Source organism: Panthera tigris, chromosome B3 (genome assembly GCF_018350195.1).
Source record: "Panthera tigris isolate Pti1 chromosome B3, P.tigris_Pti1_mat1.1, whole genome shotgun sequence".
NCBI lineage: Eukaryota > Metazoa > Chordata > Mammalia > Carnivora > Felidae > Panthera > Panthera tigris.
Window position 1 is genome coordinate 55,153,923 of NC_056665.1, and position 17,774 is coordinate 55,171,696.

The 17,774-nt window shown below is 37.9% G+C and overlaps 1 protein-coding gene across 1 annotated transcript in view; it reads left to right on the forward strand.

Moving 5' to 3' along the window:
- The window catches only part of FBN1 (fibrillin 1), a 233,148-nt gene that overhangs the window by 126,481 nt on the left and 88,893 nt on the right, over nt 1–17,774 (forward strand). The window contains exons 10-18 of the mRNA XM_042988929.1: nt 106–285; nt 915–1,055; nt 2,733–2,852; nt 5,702–5,827; nt 7,484–7,606; nt 10,822–10,944; nt 12,012–12,164; nt 15,868–15,921; nt 17,488–17,613. Coding sequence (XP_042844863.1) covers nt 106–285; nt 915–1,055; nt 2,733–2,852; nt 5,702–5,827; nt 7,484–7,606; nt 10,822–10,944; nt 12,012–12,164; nt 15,868–15,921; nt 17,488–17,613 — 1,146 coding nt within the window. The remainder of the gene's footprint in view (nt 1–105; nt 286–914; nt 1,056–2,732; nt 2,853–5,701; nt 5,828–7,483; nt 7,607–10,821; nt 10,945–12,011; nt 12,165–15,867; nt 15,922–17,487; nt 17,614–17,774) is intronic.

A 17,774-nucleotide genomic window follows, 5' to 3' on the forward strand; every position in this document is an offset into this window, starting at 1 on the left:
ATATTGAAAAAAAAAAGCTGCTTTGAAACATAAAGGTGTCTTCTGCGGGCCTATGAGGTACACTGCAGCTCAGCTTTTGTGTTCTGTTGTGTCATGCTTTTCCAGAGGATTTCAACAAGCTGTGCTCCATCCCTTTGGTAATTCCTGAGAGACCAGGATATCCTTCCCCACCCCTTGGCCCCATTCCTCCAGTTCACCCTGTTCCTCCTGGCTATCCTCCTGGACCTCCAGTACCAGTCCCTCGACCACCAGTGGAATATCCATACCCATCTCGGGAACCACCAAGTAAGGAGTCAAAAGTCATCTGGTTATTTTTCTTACATTAACCAAGTTAACTTTTTTGTTGTTTTTAATGCTGATTTGGTCATTAAATTAGCAGGTCAATTCTTAGATTAACTGTTTGGTTTACAGAGTGTTGTATGTAAGTTTCTTAATATGCCTATTTCATAGAGAAAAATAGCTTTCATCATCCTGATTAATGTCCTTTTGTTATTGATGTTTTGAGTCAACTGTAGGACAGTTAGCTAGTTACAGGAGAGATTTAAATCTGATTCACAGGGTGAAGTCATAGAGGAGGTATATACAATGAGTTTTATATAGTGCAAAGCAGCTTTGCAAGTAATTTCCAAGAACTGTTTGCCTTTGTCATTTACCCAAACTGGAGGCTTGAGAGCGAGGCAGAAAAGAGGTAGAGGTAGGGAGAAGTAGGCTACTGTAAGGCTGCAGGACCTGGCTACAGGTGATCTCTGTAAGCGGGCATAGAAATATGGTTTATTTGCCCCAGATGATCTTTGCCCAAAGAGAGTTTCCTTCCTTTATGTTTTAGCATCTTGCTCATCGTTAGTGGGTTAGGTGCTGATTAAAGATGTCCTAGTTAAAAATGATTTCAATAGGGTTTCATGTTATTCCTTTAGGGGTGCTGCCAGTCAATGTCACTGATTACTGCCAGTTGTTTCGCTATCTCTGTCAAAATGGACGCTGCATTCCAACTCCTGGGAGCTACCGGTGTGAGTGCAACAAAGGATTCCAGCTGGACCTCCGTGGGGAGTGCATTGGTATGTGATACATATGGTTAGGTCTGCTCCGAGAGGCTATCACAATTCTGTCCCATGACTATATGGGTTTCCTGTGGCAGCTGTAACAAATCAGCTCCAAGTCAGTGGCTTAAAATGTAGTTCTGTATGTTAGGAGTCCAACAGAGAACTAAAATAACTGGGCTAAAATCAAGATGTCGGCAAGGCTGTGTTCCTTTTGGAAAGAATCCATTTCTTTGCCTTTTCCAGCTTCTAGAGGCCATCTGTATTCCTTAGATGATGGTCCCCTCCTCTATAAAGCCAGTGATATAGCATCTTCACATCTTGAATTCTCTTCTAATTCCCTCTTCTGCTTTTAAGGACCTTTGTGATTACACAGGGACCACCTGTACAACCCAGGAGGCTCCCCCATCTCGAGATCTGCTGATTAGCAACCTTGATTCCCCTTTGCCATGTAGCATATTCAGAGGTCTGGAGATTAGGACATGAACATATTTGGGGAGGGGGTACTCTTCCGCCAACGATAGGGACTTTTAACCTTCGTAATAAAATATGTTGAAGTCATTGCTGGTAGCTTCATATTAAGCCATCTCATCAAAAGTCTGACCATTAAAATAAAGCATTAAAACTGTCCCCAGATTATAAAATTTTGCACATTTTACTAACTCAAATGGATATAACTCACCGATTGTCTCTAAAACCGAAAAGTCATTAAAACTAAGAAACTTTGAGTTGTTGACAAGTCATTTAAGCCAGCAAAAGGAGGAAATGTAACAAAAGAATAATTCATTTGTTAGATTGGAAAAGAACACCCATCTAATTTTTAAAAATAAGTCCCTTTCTTAGTTCTGTTATAAAGTCTAATCCTATCATTATGAATCAGGCAGAAATAAGGAGTTCTTAGTTTCTCATACTGTGTAGTTTCCTGGTGACATTAATACCCCTTCTAGCAACACACTAGGAGAGAGTCATTCAGTCCATAGAAGTCATCCAGAACTGGGTGGAAGAGGGGACACGTAGCCCCCCGTGGTGGGGGGGAGGGGACACACCTGCGGCAAGAAACTTGTGACTCTGGGTGAGTGGGTGGGTTATCTTCCAAAAACCTTAGTTTCCTCATCTTTACAAATAGGAGGATATAAACCAGTTCACTGTTAAATATACTGATAGTTCTAAACAACTGTAAAACTAGTGGGAGCCTCTCTGGGTTGGGAGGTGGACTCTGGTCGGTGAGAATAACTCTTTGAATGATGTGTTTCATGTCTTGTTCTAACGTTCTCAGTGGAATTCAACAAGAGATGCTTAGATAAGGTGAGACCCCCTTTTGACTGAAAAATAGAGCTTCAGGAGATACTAGAATTCTGCCTAGAAGCCATTTCTGAAATGTTAGTCTGTTTAATTCCCTTAGGCCAAACTCAAGGAAGAGAAAATGTTTATTAGCTTGGAGTGTTGAATTGCTACGTGTTTGGCATTTTCCTCTGAAAAATGACACAGGAAAATAATACACTTTAACTGCTCAACCAGTTTTCAAGTGGCTTGTGACATGATACATTGTAGTAGAAAGAAAAAAGATCCTTTTCATTATGCTATTTATTTCTGAAAAGGAAAGTGTTTTAACATGTAAAGGAAACCAATAAAATGGTCTTAAAGTTGCGAGTTATTGCTCTCTAATTTCTTACTGAAATATACTGTATTTTGCAGATGTTGATGAATGTGAGAAAAACCCTTGTGCTGGTGGAGAGTGTATTAATAACCAGGGCTCATATACCTGTCAGTGCCGGCCTGGCTATCAGAGCACACTCACCCGGACAGAGTGCCGAGGTATGGTCCTAGCTGGGAACATGCAAAGTTAAGGGGACATATATGCTAAATAAAAGGTTTGCTTCGAAGGAGTTTAACAGAGTTTGAATAACCCTGGCCAGGAGAGGCTAATAGGCTTGTTGCCTTTTGCACTCAACTCCAGATATTGTCACTCAGAAGGATAGCGTCATAAAATCTGGCGGAGATCCAAACCATTTTAAAAGATGCATCTGTTCCTGTGGGCATATCTTATTTTCACTACTTTTTTGCCTCATCACTACTGCCTCTTAATTTTTAATCTGAGAGCTAGGGAATGGGGTTGTCCTTTGCTGACACAGAAACTGAGGAAAGTTTCAGGTGAAATTGTATGTAACTGATTTCTTAATGGAATGATCTAAAGTATAAGGAAAGAGTCTGTGACTTCTTGCTTCTTATTCATGTGGTCAGCAGTAGCATTGCCTGGAAGCTGATCGGAAATACAGAATCTCAGGTCTGACCTCAGACCTACTAAGTCAGAATCAGTATTTTTAACAAGATCCCCCAGTGATCCGTAAGCACTTTAAAGTTTGGGAAGCACTACTATAAGTGTTTGTTCACAAAATTTTCCCTTCAGGTTTGTTAATTTATTATGTCATCCTATATGCCTTTTACTGGATGACTGATATACTGTTTCTGCAACAGAAACAAGTAAGATGTTCTTTCAATCCTCAGGAAACTCAAATATCTATGTCTCTATAAATTTGGCACTGAATGAGGTATTTCACTGGTCACTAAAGCCAGATAAAAGGAAGAGAATTCTGTGTTAAAATTAAATACAAGGAAAGGTCAGAAGGTTTGTATCACTTAAAAAAAATTGCCAGCCATTAGTAAGAGTTAGTTTTATTTGTCTTCTTTTTTTTTTTAAGTAAAATCTCTTCACCTGAGTTGAAGTCATACAGTTTTTATTTTTATCGGTGACTGGTTTCAGGATCTTTGATTGTGATTCAGGCTTAGAGATTTCTTGCCATTGGTATATTTTAATACACTACCTGTAAATGGCAGTTTAGAGCAGAAGAAACCAGAGCACAGCATGTCCACCTGCTAGTATTTCTATTAATGGCCTACTTAATGAATATAGATAAGGATAGTTTGAATATTTAACAGAATATTTAATATGCTAAATAATTAGCATGTACAGTGTACTAGGCATTTTGCAATATAGAGAATAAACTGAAACCAATATCTAGAAGACTGCACTATGAAATAAGCAAAGAGAAAAGATTATTGAGAGCACTCAGCTGGGGCAAAAGCCAGCTGGAGTAGATGAGTGGTGTTATCGCTCTGAGACTTAATTTACTAGAGACTGAGGATTACCTAAAAGCCTCAAACACTGTCTTCCTCAAGAGCCTAGTGCTAAGCTTATCTCAAACATAAGAAGTTGATGACATACTCACATTTTGGGGTAGATGCAAGTTGCCACAAAACAGAAAGACTGTGTACTTAGCTGAGGAGAAGTACATGACAGACTGAAGAGAAGGGGGCGGAAGAGACGGAACTACGGTAGAGAACTTTTAATGGCAAGCTTTCAGTTGATCTTGTGAGGCAGTGGGGAGCCCAGTGGTGTTCTGATAATAGTGAGGAGAGAAAATGCCGAACTCTGTATGCTGTTTATTTTATCCTCGGGCTTCAAAAGATTATAGAACCCTAAAAAAATTCTGCTCAAGAGTATGTGGCTTTTACTATTTTTTGGAGTGCGGAGCAAGTCAGATTTTTGCAAGGATTAAGAAATAAATGAGAGAGAAAAAGAGCGTAGGTTGTTGGCACAAAGATCAGACAGAAGAAAAGCCCAGACTGCCTCAGCTAGTCCAATGACTCGTGTGGAAACCACGGCTGGATCTGCCCAGAAAGAAAGTGCGTCTGAGGGTCAACCACAAGACAGCGTGCAGACGCAGGGTAGACAGAGTAAGCAATATGCCATGAATGCACATTCTTGTCGTCCAGAGGATGTTTAGGGTGCTTATGCGCAGGCACACGTGACCTCAACTCTGCACAGATAGTTCGGCCCCAGTCCTCTATTACACAGTTCCCTGGTATCTGTCTTCTGGGGAATAAGCCTGGCAAAGATTATATGCTCTGGAGACAAGGCAGTGTGTATTCATCCTCCTTGGTGTTCCTCCAGGTATCTAGCCTAGAAACTGAGGGGAACAGATAATCCAGTGTACCGTGTTGTCCAATTTGAGTTACTCATTAATCTTTAAGTAAGCGATCAGATATAGGTTATTCGAGTGACTGTCCTTTTTAACACTTGCATATCAAGCTCCGTTGTTTACTTTGGTGTAATATGAAACACAACACAAAGAAGGAGAGGTGCCCTCATATTTTATTTGCTATAAATGCTTATAAGGTTATAAAAGAAACTAAGAATACATAAACAAGAAAACTATACTTGGACCAGGACTGCCATAAGAAAGGTAAACATTTCAGTCATGTGATTGCTGGTTTTCAGATGGAATGACTTTTTTTTTTAATAGGACTTTTGTTTTATTGTTCTGATGTAGCTATGAGATCTGCCTTTTTGAGCATGTGTTGAAAGATGCCAGCCAAAGTTTAATATAAATGATGATATATACTGGCTCATTGAAGTAGCTAGGAAAATGGTGAAGACAAATTTTGTATATACGACTGAGATTTAAGGGGCCTAATTAGAACTTAGAGTTAGATCAAATGCTATTATGTTGGCAGTCTTTCTGTCACGTCTTGCAAACTCTAATTAATCATTTTAATATTGGATATCAAGTTTGGAGATGGGTTTGGAATGGAGGGAGGGAGAAATAAAATAATTTTGAGTCCGCCAAGTGAAGCTGTTTCTTCTGTTTTAACTTTAATCTTAGACATCGATGAATGTTTGCAGAATGGCCGTATCTGTAATAACGGACGTTGCATCAACACAGATGGCAGTTTCCATTGTGTGTGTAATGCGGGCTTTCACGTTACACGCGATGGGAAGAACTGTGAAGGTAATACCAGTATGACAGTAAGAGCGGTGTAATAATATGAATCCCCATTTTCCATTGCAGTTCCAATCAGAAGTCTCTAACAAGACCAAGCCAAACATTGAGTGAAAGGTCAAAGCAGCAAATATATTTCACAGATTGTTATGGGGGAGACAAGCATAATTTTCAACAATATTCGTACTTTTAATTACATTTCTGTGAGTCAAATAACATTTCAAATATATAAGGAGAGCTTGTCCTTGAGAGATCAATCCCTAGTGATAATAAAACTTCTATAGCATAAATCGTTACTTCCTAATTTTATACAATCAGAATTCGTACATGGGTTTTTTTAATAGGACACACCTAACCTCATATATTTCTTTTTTCTAATTGAAGTATAGTTCATATAGGCCATATATTTTTTGTCATTTATAGTCTTTGTGTTTGAAGTGTCTGTCTAGTAATAAAATACTATTAAGAACCTGAAAATGTAAAATTTGTTTGAAACATTGACTACTGAAAACCAGCTATATTGCCTCTTGAATTAATCACCTCATTTGAATTGGGCTGTTTCAAACATTTTGTCTTTTTCCCCTGCCACTTTTTTTTGAATTGAAAATATGAACATTATTGATGAGTTTCCACTACTTAGACCTTTAGCAAAAAATGAAGAATGCTTCTTATCGTCTTTCCCAACATCTTTGGGAAAGATCCCAAGAATCTATTCATACATTAAAAGAATTTCAAAATTGTTCTTAGAAACATTTTTGGCAGAATATTATCTCAGTGATTCAACTCAAAGACTTAATGCCAGAATTCTCGGTTGGGATAGAATCCTGTTTAAAAAAAAGAAAAAAAATCATAAATTACATTGGCCTGACTAAAGCCTGTAAGTGAAAACACACCATGTCTAGAAGAGCAAGTACCTCCCCCCAAGACAGCTGTAGTATTAAATAAAATAACATTTTGATTAATTTAAAGAAATAACCTTATGATCAACAAATCCTAAAGGTTAACTAACATAGCTATACTCCATAGTTGAGTCTTGTATTTTAAAAATACCTTTTTTTTCTACCTCTATTTAAAACTGCTTCAGACTTTAAGCTGTCATCTGGTTTCTGCTTTATAAGAAATCAGGAGGTGAACAAAATACATTTCAAGTTCCATCATTCTTAGTTTTGCTTTTTGTTTTTATTTTTCAATATATTAGAATTAGTATCTCTGAAGTAAATATAGCCATAAGATTGTTAATACACTTTTCAGTTTGTAAACTGATATTTTTTAAAAAAAGTCCTGGTAGCTTCCATTGAGTCAAATTCATATATATATGTATGTGTGTGTACATATATATATACACACATACATTCATGAAGTTTTATATGTTATTATATATGAATTTCAAATCTATGTACATGTATATGTGTGTACATTCAGTATATATATAGTATGTCAGAAAATAAATTTAGCCCTATAATTTTCATGAATATGTCAAAAATTGAGAACTTAAGAATACGTATTTTACATGGCCCTTCTTGTATGCCATAAAGAAAATTAGCCTTAGACTACAATAACAAAAAACAAAAGAAATGTGAAGGAAAAGAATTCTATTGACTCAGGTTGGCTTCTGTAAGCTTACTCTTCTGGTCATAAGAAAATGCATCCTCTGTATTTTTTCAGATATGGATGAATGCAGCATAAGGAACATGTGCCTTAATGGAATGTGTATCAATGAAGATGGCAGTTTTAAATGTATTTGCAAACCTGGGTTTCAGCTGGCATCAGATGGGCGTTATTGCAAAGGTTTGTGCTGTAAATCATATCCTTCTCCTGCTTTTTTTCCTTTCTATATTGCTTAGAGGTACCACTTTTCCTTCTTGATTCTTCCCATTTAAAGTATTCCTAACTCTGGCTTGAGAAACCTAAGTGGACATCCTTCTTAAGTCCAGCCATCCAGAGAGCTATAGTTTATGCTTGAGATGGCTGTTCTTATTTCAGAAAGGGTATTTGAGATCTTCCAAAGGAACCTGAAAGGCTACACTGCAAATGAATGAGAAGCTGAATTAACAGTAGGTCCACCAACAAATATGAGCAACCTTGTAAATAAGCTGAGTTATTCTTCTAACTTGGAGTTGGGAAATAAATGGTAATTAGGTTTTTCGATGGCTGTCATTTGCCACCTCTTACACAACTTCACCTGAACACAATAATGTATACTCTTATTGCATTGATCTCTTCTCCATAGTTTCTTTCAGATTATCTTAAGAAACAAAAAGTTTTTGATGGACGACTTATTTAGGTGTTATCAAGTCACATCTGCATAAAGGGAAATAGAATTAAGCAGAAGAAATAAACTAAAACCAAGAGCCATTGTTTAGCTCTGTAGCTCTTGAAATAATCTCATTGCTCTAGGTATGGAAACAAAAATGAAGATTTTTTAAAGTATTTTTTTAACGTTTATTCATTTTTGAGAGACAGAGACAGAGCGTGAGTGGGGGAAGGTCAGAGAGAGAGGGAGACACAGAATCCGAAGCAGACTCTAGGCTCTGAGCTGTCAGCACAGAGTCCAACGTGGGGCTCAAACTCACAAACTGCGAGATCATGACTTGAGCCGAAGTCGGATGCTCAACGAACTGAGCCACTCAGGTGCCCCACAAAAATGAAGATTTTTATTTGTACTATTGAAAATTCAGGTTCTAAGAAGAGTCATCAAAATAAATTTGTGCTTAGTGTCTCTTGCCTTACATGGTCAGGGATGAGTGATCATTGCACTTGGGTCCAAGATCCGCATTGAAACCATACTTCTCAAGGAACCTCATATCCAAACATCCAGAAAATCTGTGAACATGCTGCACTCAAAGCCTTCAGCTCATAGTTTCAGGTGGAGAAGTGCTGAGTGTCAAGCTATTCAAGATTGAGAAAGCAGATAAAGTCCTATGATGCCTCTTCTCCAGATTCCTCTGGTAGACAGACAGCTTTGGTAAAGGTGTTATGGAAGAAAGCCTTGTATTAAGTCGTTGGCAAGATGTGCATTTTCCCTAGGCTTAAAAGAGCTTCTATCCCTTGGTTGTTTACCTACATTCTCCATGACCTTCACCTCAGTGGTTCTTAATATTGTGCAAATCTGTCTTCATAGCAAGAGAAAACATTTGAATTTTTAAAATTTGAAATGGGAAATAGGTTTCTCTACTTTTGAGCCTTGTGCTGTGAGGAACATATAGTTTGGAAGACAAGACCAACACGTAGAAATATTCTACAATGTAAAACAGAATACAACAAAGTGCCAAATTGTGCAGATTAAGTGCTGTACAAGTGAAAAAGAAAGGGGAAGGGAATGGTTGCTGGAATATTTGGAATTAGGCTTCCAAACAAAATAACAGAAGGAAATGTGAAAGCCCCTTTGTGTGAAGACCTTTTACAAGAACACATACTCCTTTTGCTAATCCACAGAGCACACTAAAATGTATTTTCAGTGCCTATAGGCTGCCAGTGACCCCGGCCACAACTTCTCAGTATGAGGTATGGCCAATAGATAATGCTGATGTAATTATTTCAGAAGACACTATGACTTCATAGATGAAACTAGGTTTTGCAAATGTTTGCAACCAGTAAAGTATTTGGAATATTCAAACTAGAAATAGAAACTAGAATAAAGAAAAAAGAAAAATTTCTTGTATGGTGAATTTCTTCTTTTCTGTAGCTTTTCTCTTGACATCATTGGATAAGATTTTCTCTTAGAGCTGAGTATTTAGTTCTGAGGCCACAAAGATATGACTATCCAAATCTAGAATAAACAATGCTAATTTAATCTCTACAGTTAACTAATCTGATGAACAGCATGTCCTCCCCAATCACTCTCTGAAAGTTTGGGCCACAGACCCTCTCGGTCTGTGTAACATCTGTTGTCCTCATTAAAAAGCCTTTGTGTCACTTTGCAGGCTATAGCTGTCACCGTTTTACTGTAGATCTCAGCTTGAACAAAAAGGTGACCTGAATAACTGAACCAATTCGATTTCATGTATTTAAATATAACTGCTGTTTTAAAATACAATCTGTACACGGAATCTTGGACCATCTGAATATATCTTGTGCCAAATAACACAAGCTAAGTAAAATGTAGAGGTGTTTCAGTCTCAATTTGCCTTTTTAAGGTCAGAAAAAGGAAATAGTTACATACACTAGCTATATATTATAAAAGGAGTTGTTATAAAATGACTTGCTTCTACGTGTTACATGTTTTCCAAAACACAATTTTGGTACCACTTCTCCTTCCCCATATTAAAGGGGAAAAATCTTTGCTATTATTAGTATGTGCCCAATAAAGTATTTTACCATACCTCCCTAAATATATACATATGATACTATAAAATATATGTAATACTTAGAAAGATTTTTCTCTGCTGAGCTCCAATGGCTTAGTGCTATTGTTGGCCAGAAATGGCCACCAAAATCTTCTATATTCCTTTTCTGTTTCTTTTCTATAGTGTTCCATCAGGGTTTTAGTTCTGTATCTCTTAATGCCTTGCTAGTCATCTCAGAGTGCTAAGATGTGAGTGATACTGGAATGGACGCCAGTCTGAGTGTTGGATGCTAAACAGAGAAGCTTCCCGCCCAGGTCAAAGTTGCAGTCCATTATCAAGCCAGATTTCTGACAGTCCTAGAAGAACTGCCATGTGAAACGTTCCACCAGGACCTTTGTCTTTTAGCTTCACTTTCCTCCTTTCTTCAATTCTGTTTTTGCCTTTGTGATTCTTATTTTGGATTTAAAAAAATCTCAGGAGAGTATTGTTGAAATGGCTTTTCCTGTGGTTAAAAAAAAAAAGCTCACATAGTCGGTGTCAATTTTTGTTACTGTTCTTTCAAAGGGCAATGAAATGCATCTCACTGAGCTTTTATTGTTGGTGCTGCATGTAATTTTCTATCTTCCCCATTTTCAAGTGTTGTAAAAGAATTGTAGACATGTTGTGGTTTCATGTAAATGTCACTCCATTTTTAATAAGTGCTTTTCCCCACCACAGACATTAATGAGTGTGAAACACCTGGCATCTGCATGAATGGACGCTGCGTCAATACTGATGGCTCCTACAGATGTGAATGCTTTCCTGGACTGGCCGTGGGTCTGGATGGTCGTGTGTGTGTTGGTAAGATAATGCCATGACTAGATGGATGGTAGAGATCCACCCTCCGTGGATCAATAAATCCCACCAATGACAAATGCACTCTACTGTAACAGATATGACATAATTAATACTTGTGGGGGAACAAACCAACAATATCAGTTCTCTTCTTGCATAAGCTGGACATTAATTTAGGAGATAGAAAGATGAACTGACATAAATGAAAACCAGGGGAATCCCCACCTCTCCTTCCCCCTTTTCTTTTCTAATCATGTAGATGTCCTCAATTTTCTCCAACCTTCCATTGTTGACAGTGGTCTTTGAAATTGGCCTATATATGCTCATTATCTCATAGTGAACATTTTCAGGTAGAGAATTAAATGTCCAAAGGGAAGTATAGAATACAAAGGAGGATATGGATAATCAGGAAATTTATGTAATATTTTTGTGCGGCTTTATAAAAAGTTTGAAATTTATTGAGAAATAGATATGAATTTTACCCAAATTATTTTTAAGAATGGCAGTCAGTAAACCCTTGGAATTGGGAGAGAATTGGGCATAGCTGGAACCTCCCTCCCTGTTGGTAAAGATGACACTACTTAGTAAGCCTATGTCCAGAGATTTGTATAATGAACCTTCTATAAAGTTCCTCCGTTTTGAAAGTACATTTAATTCAAATATTCAATAATTGCATGTTTATTTTGAGGTAGACCACACTTCTAATAAAGATCTTATTTATCATAAGGGGAGTCACTGGTCACCCATCATTAACTTAACCTGTATTAAGCTCCTTCTCTGTGCAGGTCTAGGGAAGACAGAAATGAATGAGATATAATCTCAGCACTTAAGAGTCTCACAGTTGGGTACACCATGATAGTCCCTAGAAAACTGAAAGAGTCTGACAACTGGTTTCCAGTGGTTGGAAGCTGAATGCAGTTTGTGTGGGTTTGTCTCTTTCTGTTGAGACCTAAGAACAGAGGCATTTTCTGTGCGTTAGAACAGGGACAATGGCTAAATAAAGCCAGCTTCAACTTTGACCTGGGGGGTTATTGGAAGCGATAGTGTGATGACAGATGCCTCTTCCTGTTTAGACACACACATGCGGAGCACATGCTACGGTGGATACAAGAGAGGCCAGTGTGTCAAACCCTTGTTTGGTGCCGTTACTAAATCTGAATGCTGCTGTGCCAGCACCGAGTATGCATTTGGGGAACCTTGCCAACCGTGTCCTGCGCAGAATTCAGGTATGTGGTGTCATGGAGATGCCCCCATCCTCCCAGCCTTCTGCCACCATCTGCAATCTTTGCATTTATGGCAAACACGGAGAGATTATGTTATGCTCTCCAGATACATCACATACCTTCCTGGGGTCTTGACAGGGCTACTCAGGGTCTGATCACACATTATTCACCCAATCCTAATGGTCATTGGGAACAGGCAGCACGTTTGGAACCCCCATCCCAACCCCTCCACCTTAATAATACTCACGCTCTTTGGAATTCATGCAGCTTGCCTTGTTTTCTAAAGTAGTTTCATAATGTTTGCATTTTGCAGGAACTATTATAAAAGCAGAATTTTACAGAGTGTAAAAGTAAATAATTTTCAGATTACCTGAATATTTCCAACTTTTTTTCAAAAGGCCATGTGTGAATTTTGTTCAAATCCCTCATGTTGATTTAGGTGTGCCTTTCCTAAATGATTTTATTCAACCCTAGGGAAAAAGTATTTTTCTCAATTTGAAGTGACACGGCATAATGAAAAGAAAACTGGTTGGTGACTCAGAATTCTCCCCATCCACAGGCAGACAAATTGCTTAACTGGGGGGTTTAGTTCTTTGTAGATTTTTATTTATTTAGGAATTTTTCTCACCTACTTTCGAAAGGATTTAAGATAGCTTGCAATAGTATGCAGAATTGTAAAATAGAATAATATCGAAATGGATTCTTAGTTTCTTCATCTACAAAATGAATTATTTTAGGTAATCCAGAAGATCCTTTCCGGTTGTAAATTATTTTTATTTATAAGGCAAAAATAGTTTATTGAAACTAAAGCAATAAACTGTCAACATTTGGACACAATTTTAAGGTAGCTTGACATTTACTTTTAATGTCCTAAAATAAAGGTAGATCTAATACTGAAAAGAAATAGCTTTGATTGGTTGGTTTACATCTAAGATCCAGTTAGTTCATTTCTGACCTATATATAGTCAATTAAAGATTAACTCACAATATTTAAACATCTGCCAATTTGAAAGTGATATTTGAAATTAGGGATATAGTCAATTAAAGATTAACTCACAATATTTAAACATCTGCCATTTTGAAAGTGATATTTGAAATTAGGGAGTTAGAAGAAATTAAAATATGAGAAGTTAGAGAATGTTAACTGGAAAACTTTAAAAGAAATGGGTAAGGCCAGTTAAGAAATAAAGCTTTATTCTGGCCGATTACATCACAGATTACCATTTTATATGTGATTAGCAATTAGTTCAATTCATGCCTACAATAATAATACTTCAATTATATAGCATAAAATATAATTCTATCTAACAAACATCCCTGTAACTTTATAGTTGTATATCATTAATACTACCCTGCTTGCTGTATGTTACTTTAACTTTTCAAAGTACTTTTCTTACATATTTGGAATTTACAAGATAGACAAGTATCATGAAAACTGGTGCACAGGGGTATAGGTGATTTGTTCCTGTCTTCAATATGTGGAAGAACCAAACTTAGAATCTAGGACCCTTGGTGCATACAGTTCTTTGTTTTTACATTTTCCTCTGGACTAAGTACATCTCCAAAGAATTCTTATGATACCTAGGAAAATGAAGTAATCTTATAAAAAGATGACTAAAAGAGACCAGATTTCTTTAAGAAGTAAAGCTTAAGATGAGTTAAACGTGAAGCCCAGCGCTGCTAGCTTCTGTTTTCTATTTCAACACACTTGCACAGAAGAGGTCCACATGTGGAAGTGGTTTCGTTCAGTTTGGTTTCTCCACATCTTTGGTAGATGAAAATGCCAAATCATGAAGGACCTAAATGGACAGTATCCCTCATTTCAAGAGAGAGGGGAGATTTTAAAAGGTACTGAAAATATTCAGAAGATTCCTTCTTTAGTCAATTTAATGAGAAACTCCAACCTCATCACATCTAACGTCCATCTTTGTGCTCTGGAAGAAAGCCAAGTAAGGCTCTATATTACGATATTTCTCACTGACTGCTGAATATTTACTCCTCACAGGGATCAGTCAGTTAAACCCAGAGAAGTGGAAGTTTGGGAATTTTCTCATATGTCCCCATGCCAGTGCCTCCATAGCACAACACTGAGTTAGCTCTGCAACACCTATCATTTATGAAATGCATGAGCCATGCCAGGAGCTGTGTTCAACACCTTACATGTTCTCCTAGTAAATGCATAGAACTGCCATGTGGCTTCGGTATCCTTATCTCCAATTTGTAGAAGAGGAAACTTATAGAAGAGGAAACTAAGAGGGAAAGGGCTTGCTTCCAAGACCCCCAACAGCAAGCATTGTCATCAGCATTCAAACCGATGTAGACCTGAATTCACTGACTGCAGAGGACAGTGCAAGTACCAGATTCTCCCCAAATGGAAAAGAACAATGAAAAGAATTTGCTTCTATTTAGGCCAAGCATCAGCTAATTTAGCAATAACTGTAAAACTGCTTTTTGTAAAACTGACATGATATTGTTTTTCCTACTTTGTTACTTACAGTTATTTCAAAAGCGTTTTAATTAATTGCTGACATGAGAAGATAATGACAATGCATTTCTTTTTGCTTTCAGTCCCAGGCTTGCAAACACACAACGGCAGCCACTTTCCCAGTTGTTCCTTTTTTGGTCCCATTTAGCATGATTTAAAAATTAAGGGATTTCACCACTTTTCTCAAGTTTACATTTGTAGGAAGGCAGAGGCTCTGAAGGATTCAACCTTCGTTTTTAAAATCTGTGTAGTTCATTTGCATCCACTGTCATCAGGAATAGAATTTTCTAGCATGCGGAAGTATAAGAGCTATTTGCATCAGCAGCGAGGTGCTGTAGGCCTGTGTAAAAAGGCCCCTCCCTAATATCCAGTTCTTGTGCCACTTCAGCCCACAAATGATTTGCATTTGGCCTGGAGACTCTGTGTTGCCAGAAACTGTGGGCAGCTAAGGGGACACTTCAGTTTGTTTTCCTTGGATAAAGTACGATTCCAGTTAGGTCTCCATTTTCATCGTTCACTCTCATGCTCCTCTGAATATTATTGGAATTATATGTAAAACATTGCATCAGTTTTAAGTAGAAATCTGATTCCATCACAAATTTGGGTACATATTCTGTATTCTTCAATTTCTTAGTAAGATCTCAGTTTTAACATTATGCAGTACTTTGCCTATAGATTTATCATATAGTATCCTGATGAATATTTACTTTAAAAATACACTTAAATACAAGTGTAGAGGCTTTGTTTTCCTTGTGAGTGCAGACTAGAGAATTTGAAGAGAGAAATGAGAAAATGTTAAGAACTTGATTGTATTTAAAAAAAAAAGTTTGTACTAAGAAACAAAATTATTCCCAAGATGGTGGGAGAAAGTTTTATTAACAGTTAAGAAACCACACTTTAACAGGCACATTTCACTATAAGTGTGAAGTGTTCCCTGGTGGACAAAATCAAATTATAGGAAAAACACCTTTTCCGAAAGCACTTTGCACAAGGCCTTGCTGTAACTTGCCTATATCCTTAAAACTTGTTTTCCATAGTGATGCGGAGCCTTTAAAATGGGAGCATGGTGTACCAGTGACTCCCTTGGGAGATGCCTCCTTTTCCGGTACCACTTTATTTCAGTTCTACTCACTTAGCAGGAAATGATGTGTGCAAAGCCAAGTGCAGATTGACCTGTTCTGCAAACAAGGGAATCATTTACTATCTGTTAATTTATTGCAGCGGAATATCAGGCACTCTGCAGCAGTGGGCCAGGAATGACATCAGCAGGCAGTGGTAAGGACTTGTTTGAAATTTGCTACCGTAAGCATGTGCAGAAGCAGCACTGGGCTTTCCTGTGGGTTTCCAGTTGGTCCCTTTACACCAGACTGGGGAGGTCTGGCCCCCTCTCTGGCCATCACTGTACCTGGGACTCCTGGAAGCCCCCAGTGGTAGAGTAATTATGGCACAGTGGGTCCTGGGATTGTTGGGTTTGGGTGTTGGGCTCAGTACTGAAGACTGGGTGCTCTCTTAGGGTGGTTGATGAGGACTGCAGTTGAGATACAATGACTGTGGTCGCTCATTCATGAGAAGAGGCAGTCTGGTCCTCCTCTGACTCTTGCATTATCAAGTACAGTTCAGGGTTATGGGCTCAATTTAATCGTTGGCCATTCACATTTTGAACTGTCAAGTGTTCAGTCATTATAAGATGTCAGTAGGGAGCCGTCTTACATTTTGTAGCAAGCAGCGATAGCAATTAACTAAGTTGGAAGAGCATGAAATATTTCATTTAAGTGTGGGAGATAGAACCAGAAAAATATAGATACCGTAAAAGAATTGAAGTTAAAAGGGAGAGTTGGCACAAAGCGCAAAAACAGGTGACAAGAAAGATGAAGGGATTATTTTATTGATATAAAACTAAATGATTTGATTCAGGAAAGTTCTGAAAAAAAGTAGACCGAATTGATTGTCAGTTTATCCTCTTGGTTAATTTCATCATTATGTGTGGATGAAGGTGGGGAGGAGATATTTGGGGGAAAGAGAGTAGTAAAGAAATTTATAATAAATAGTTGGGAATAAAAAAGTTGTGATAGAAACCTGGAGAAAGAAAAAATGTCAACCCTAGCTTATAGAAGAGTTAGGACCAAGATTTGAGACTAGATATTCACTGTCATTGTGCATCACCCTTGATTATAGAGCTCTTCTTAGTCTGTGAGCACACAGAAGACGGAGGACCCAGCCTTATCTGAACAGGGCAGCAGAGGCTTTTCCAGAACAGGTGGCATTTGAATGGGCTTTGCACCAATGAATAGTCCTGGCTCCAGACATTCCTGACACAGAGCAAAAGGGCATTGTATGTTCATGGAAGAAGTAAATAAACAGAGCTCATATTTTAATTTAATCTTGAAGGTATTTTTGAACCTACAAAAGCTTGAACCATGAGAATGACACAGTCATCTCATTTTTAAGCTAAGTCTGGTGGCATCGTAGAAGGTACATTGAAGAGGGATGGGCTGGCAGCAGGGAGACCAATTGTAGGGACTTGGGCTGTGTGGCGGATCCACTTTTCCATCTTGATGTTTGAACCAGCAGAAGTCCAGGGGCTCTCCCTTAGCCTGATTAAGGATTGGTAATCTTGTAGTTCCAGCTCAAATGCCAAGTTCCTCACAAGGACTGGTGGAAGGAAGATTTGATTCAGAATATCTTGTAGTGGCAAGAAGTGATCAAGCTTTCTCATCAAAGTGAAACTTGATTTTCACCAGGTCCTAAGGTTTTTACATTTATTGTAATGTTATTTTTTTGACAGTTCTTTGACCTTTGCTTTAGAATGTTATTGATATTGAACTCTTTTTGGTGGTGCAGATATAAATGAATGTGCATTAGATCCAGATATCTGCCCAAATGGAATTTGTGAAAATCTCCGTGGGACCTACAAATGCATATGCAATTCAGGATATGAAGTGGATTCAACTGGGAAAAACTGTGTTGGTAAGAAGATTCACCTGTTTTCTAAGACATTTCATGCATCATGCATTCCTTTTTTTGTTGCTTGCAGGGAACTGCTTTTGAGTAGCTTTAGGACTGAGCAAATGGGTGATCTTCACTTTGGGTGTCAGCATGACATACATGTCTCGATTAACTGAAATTTA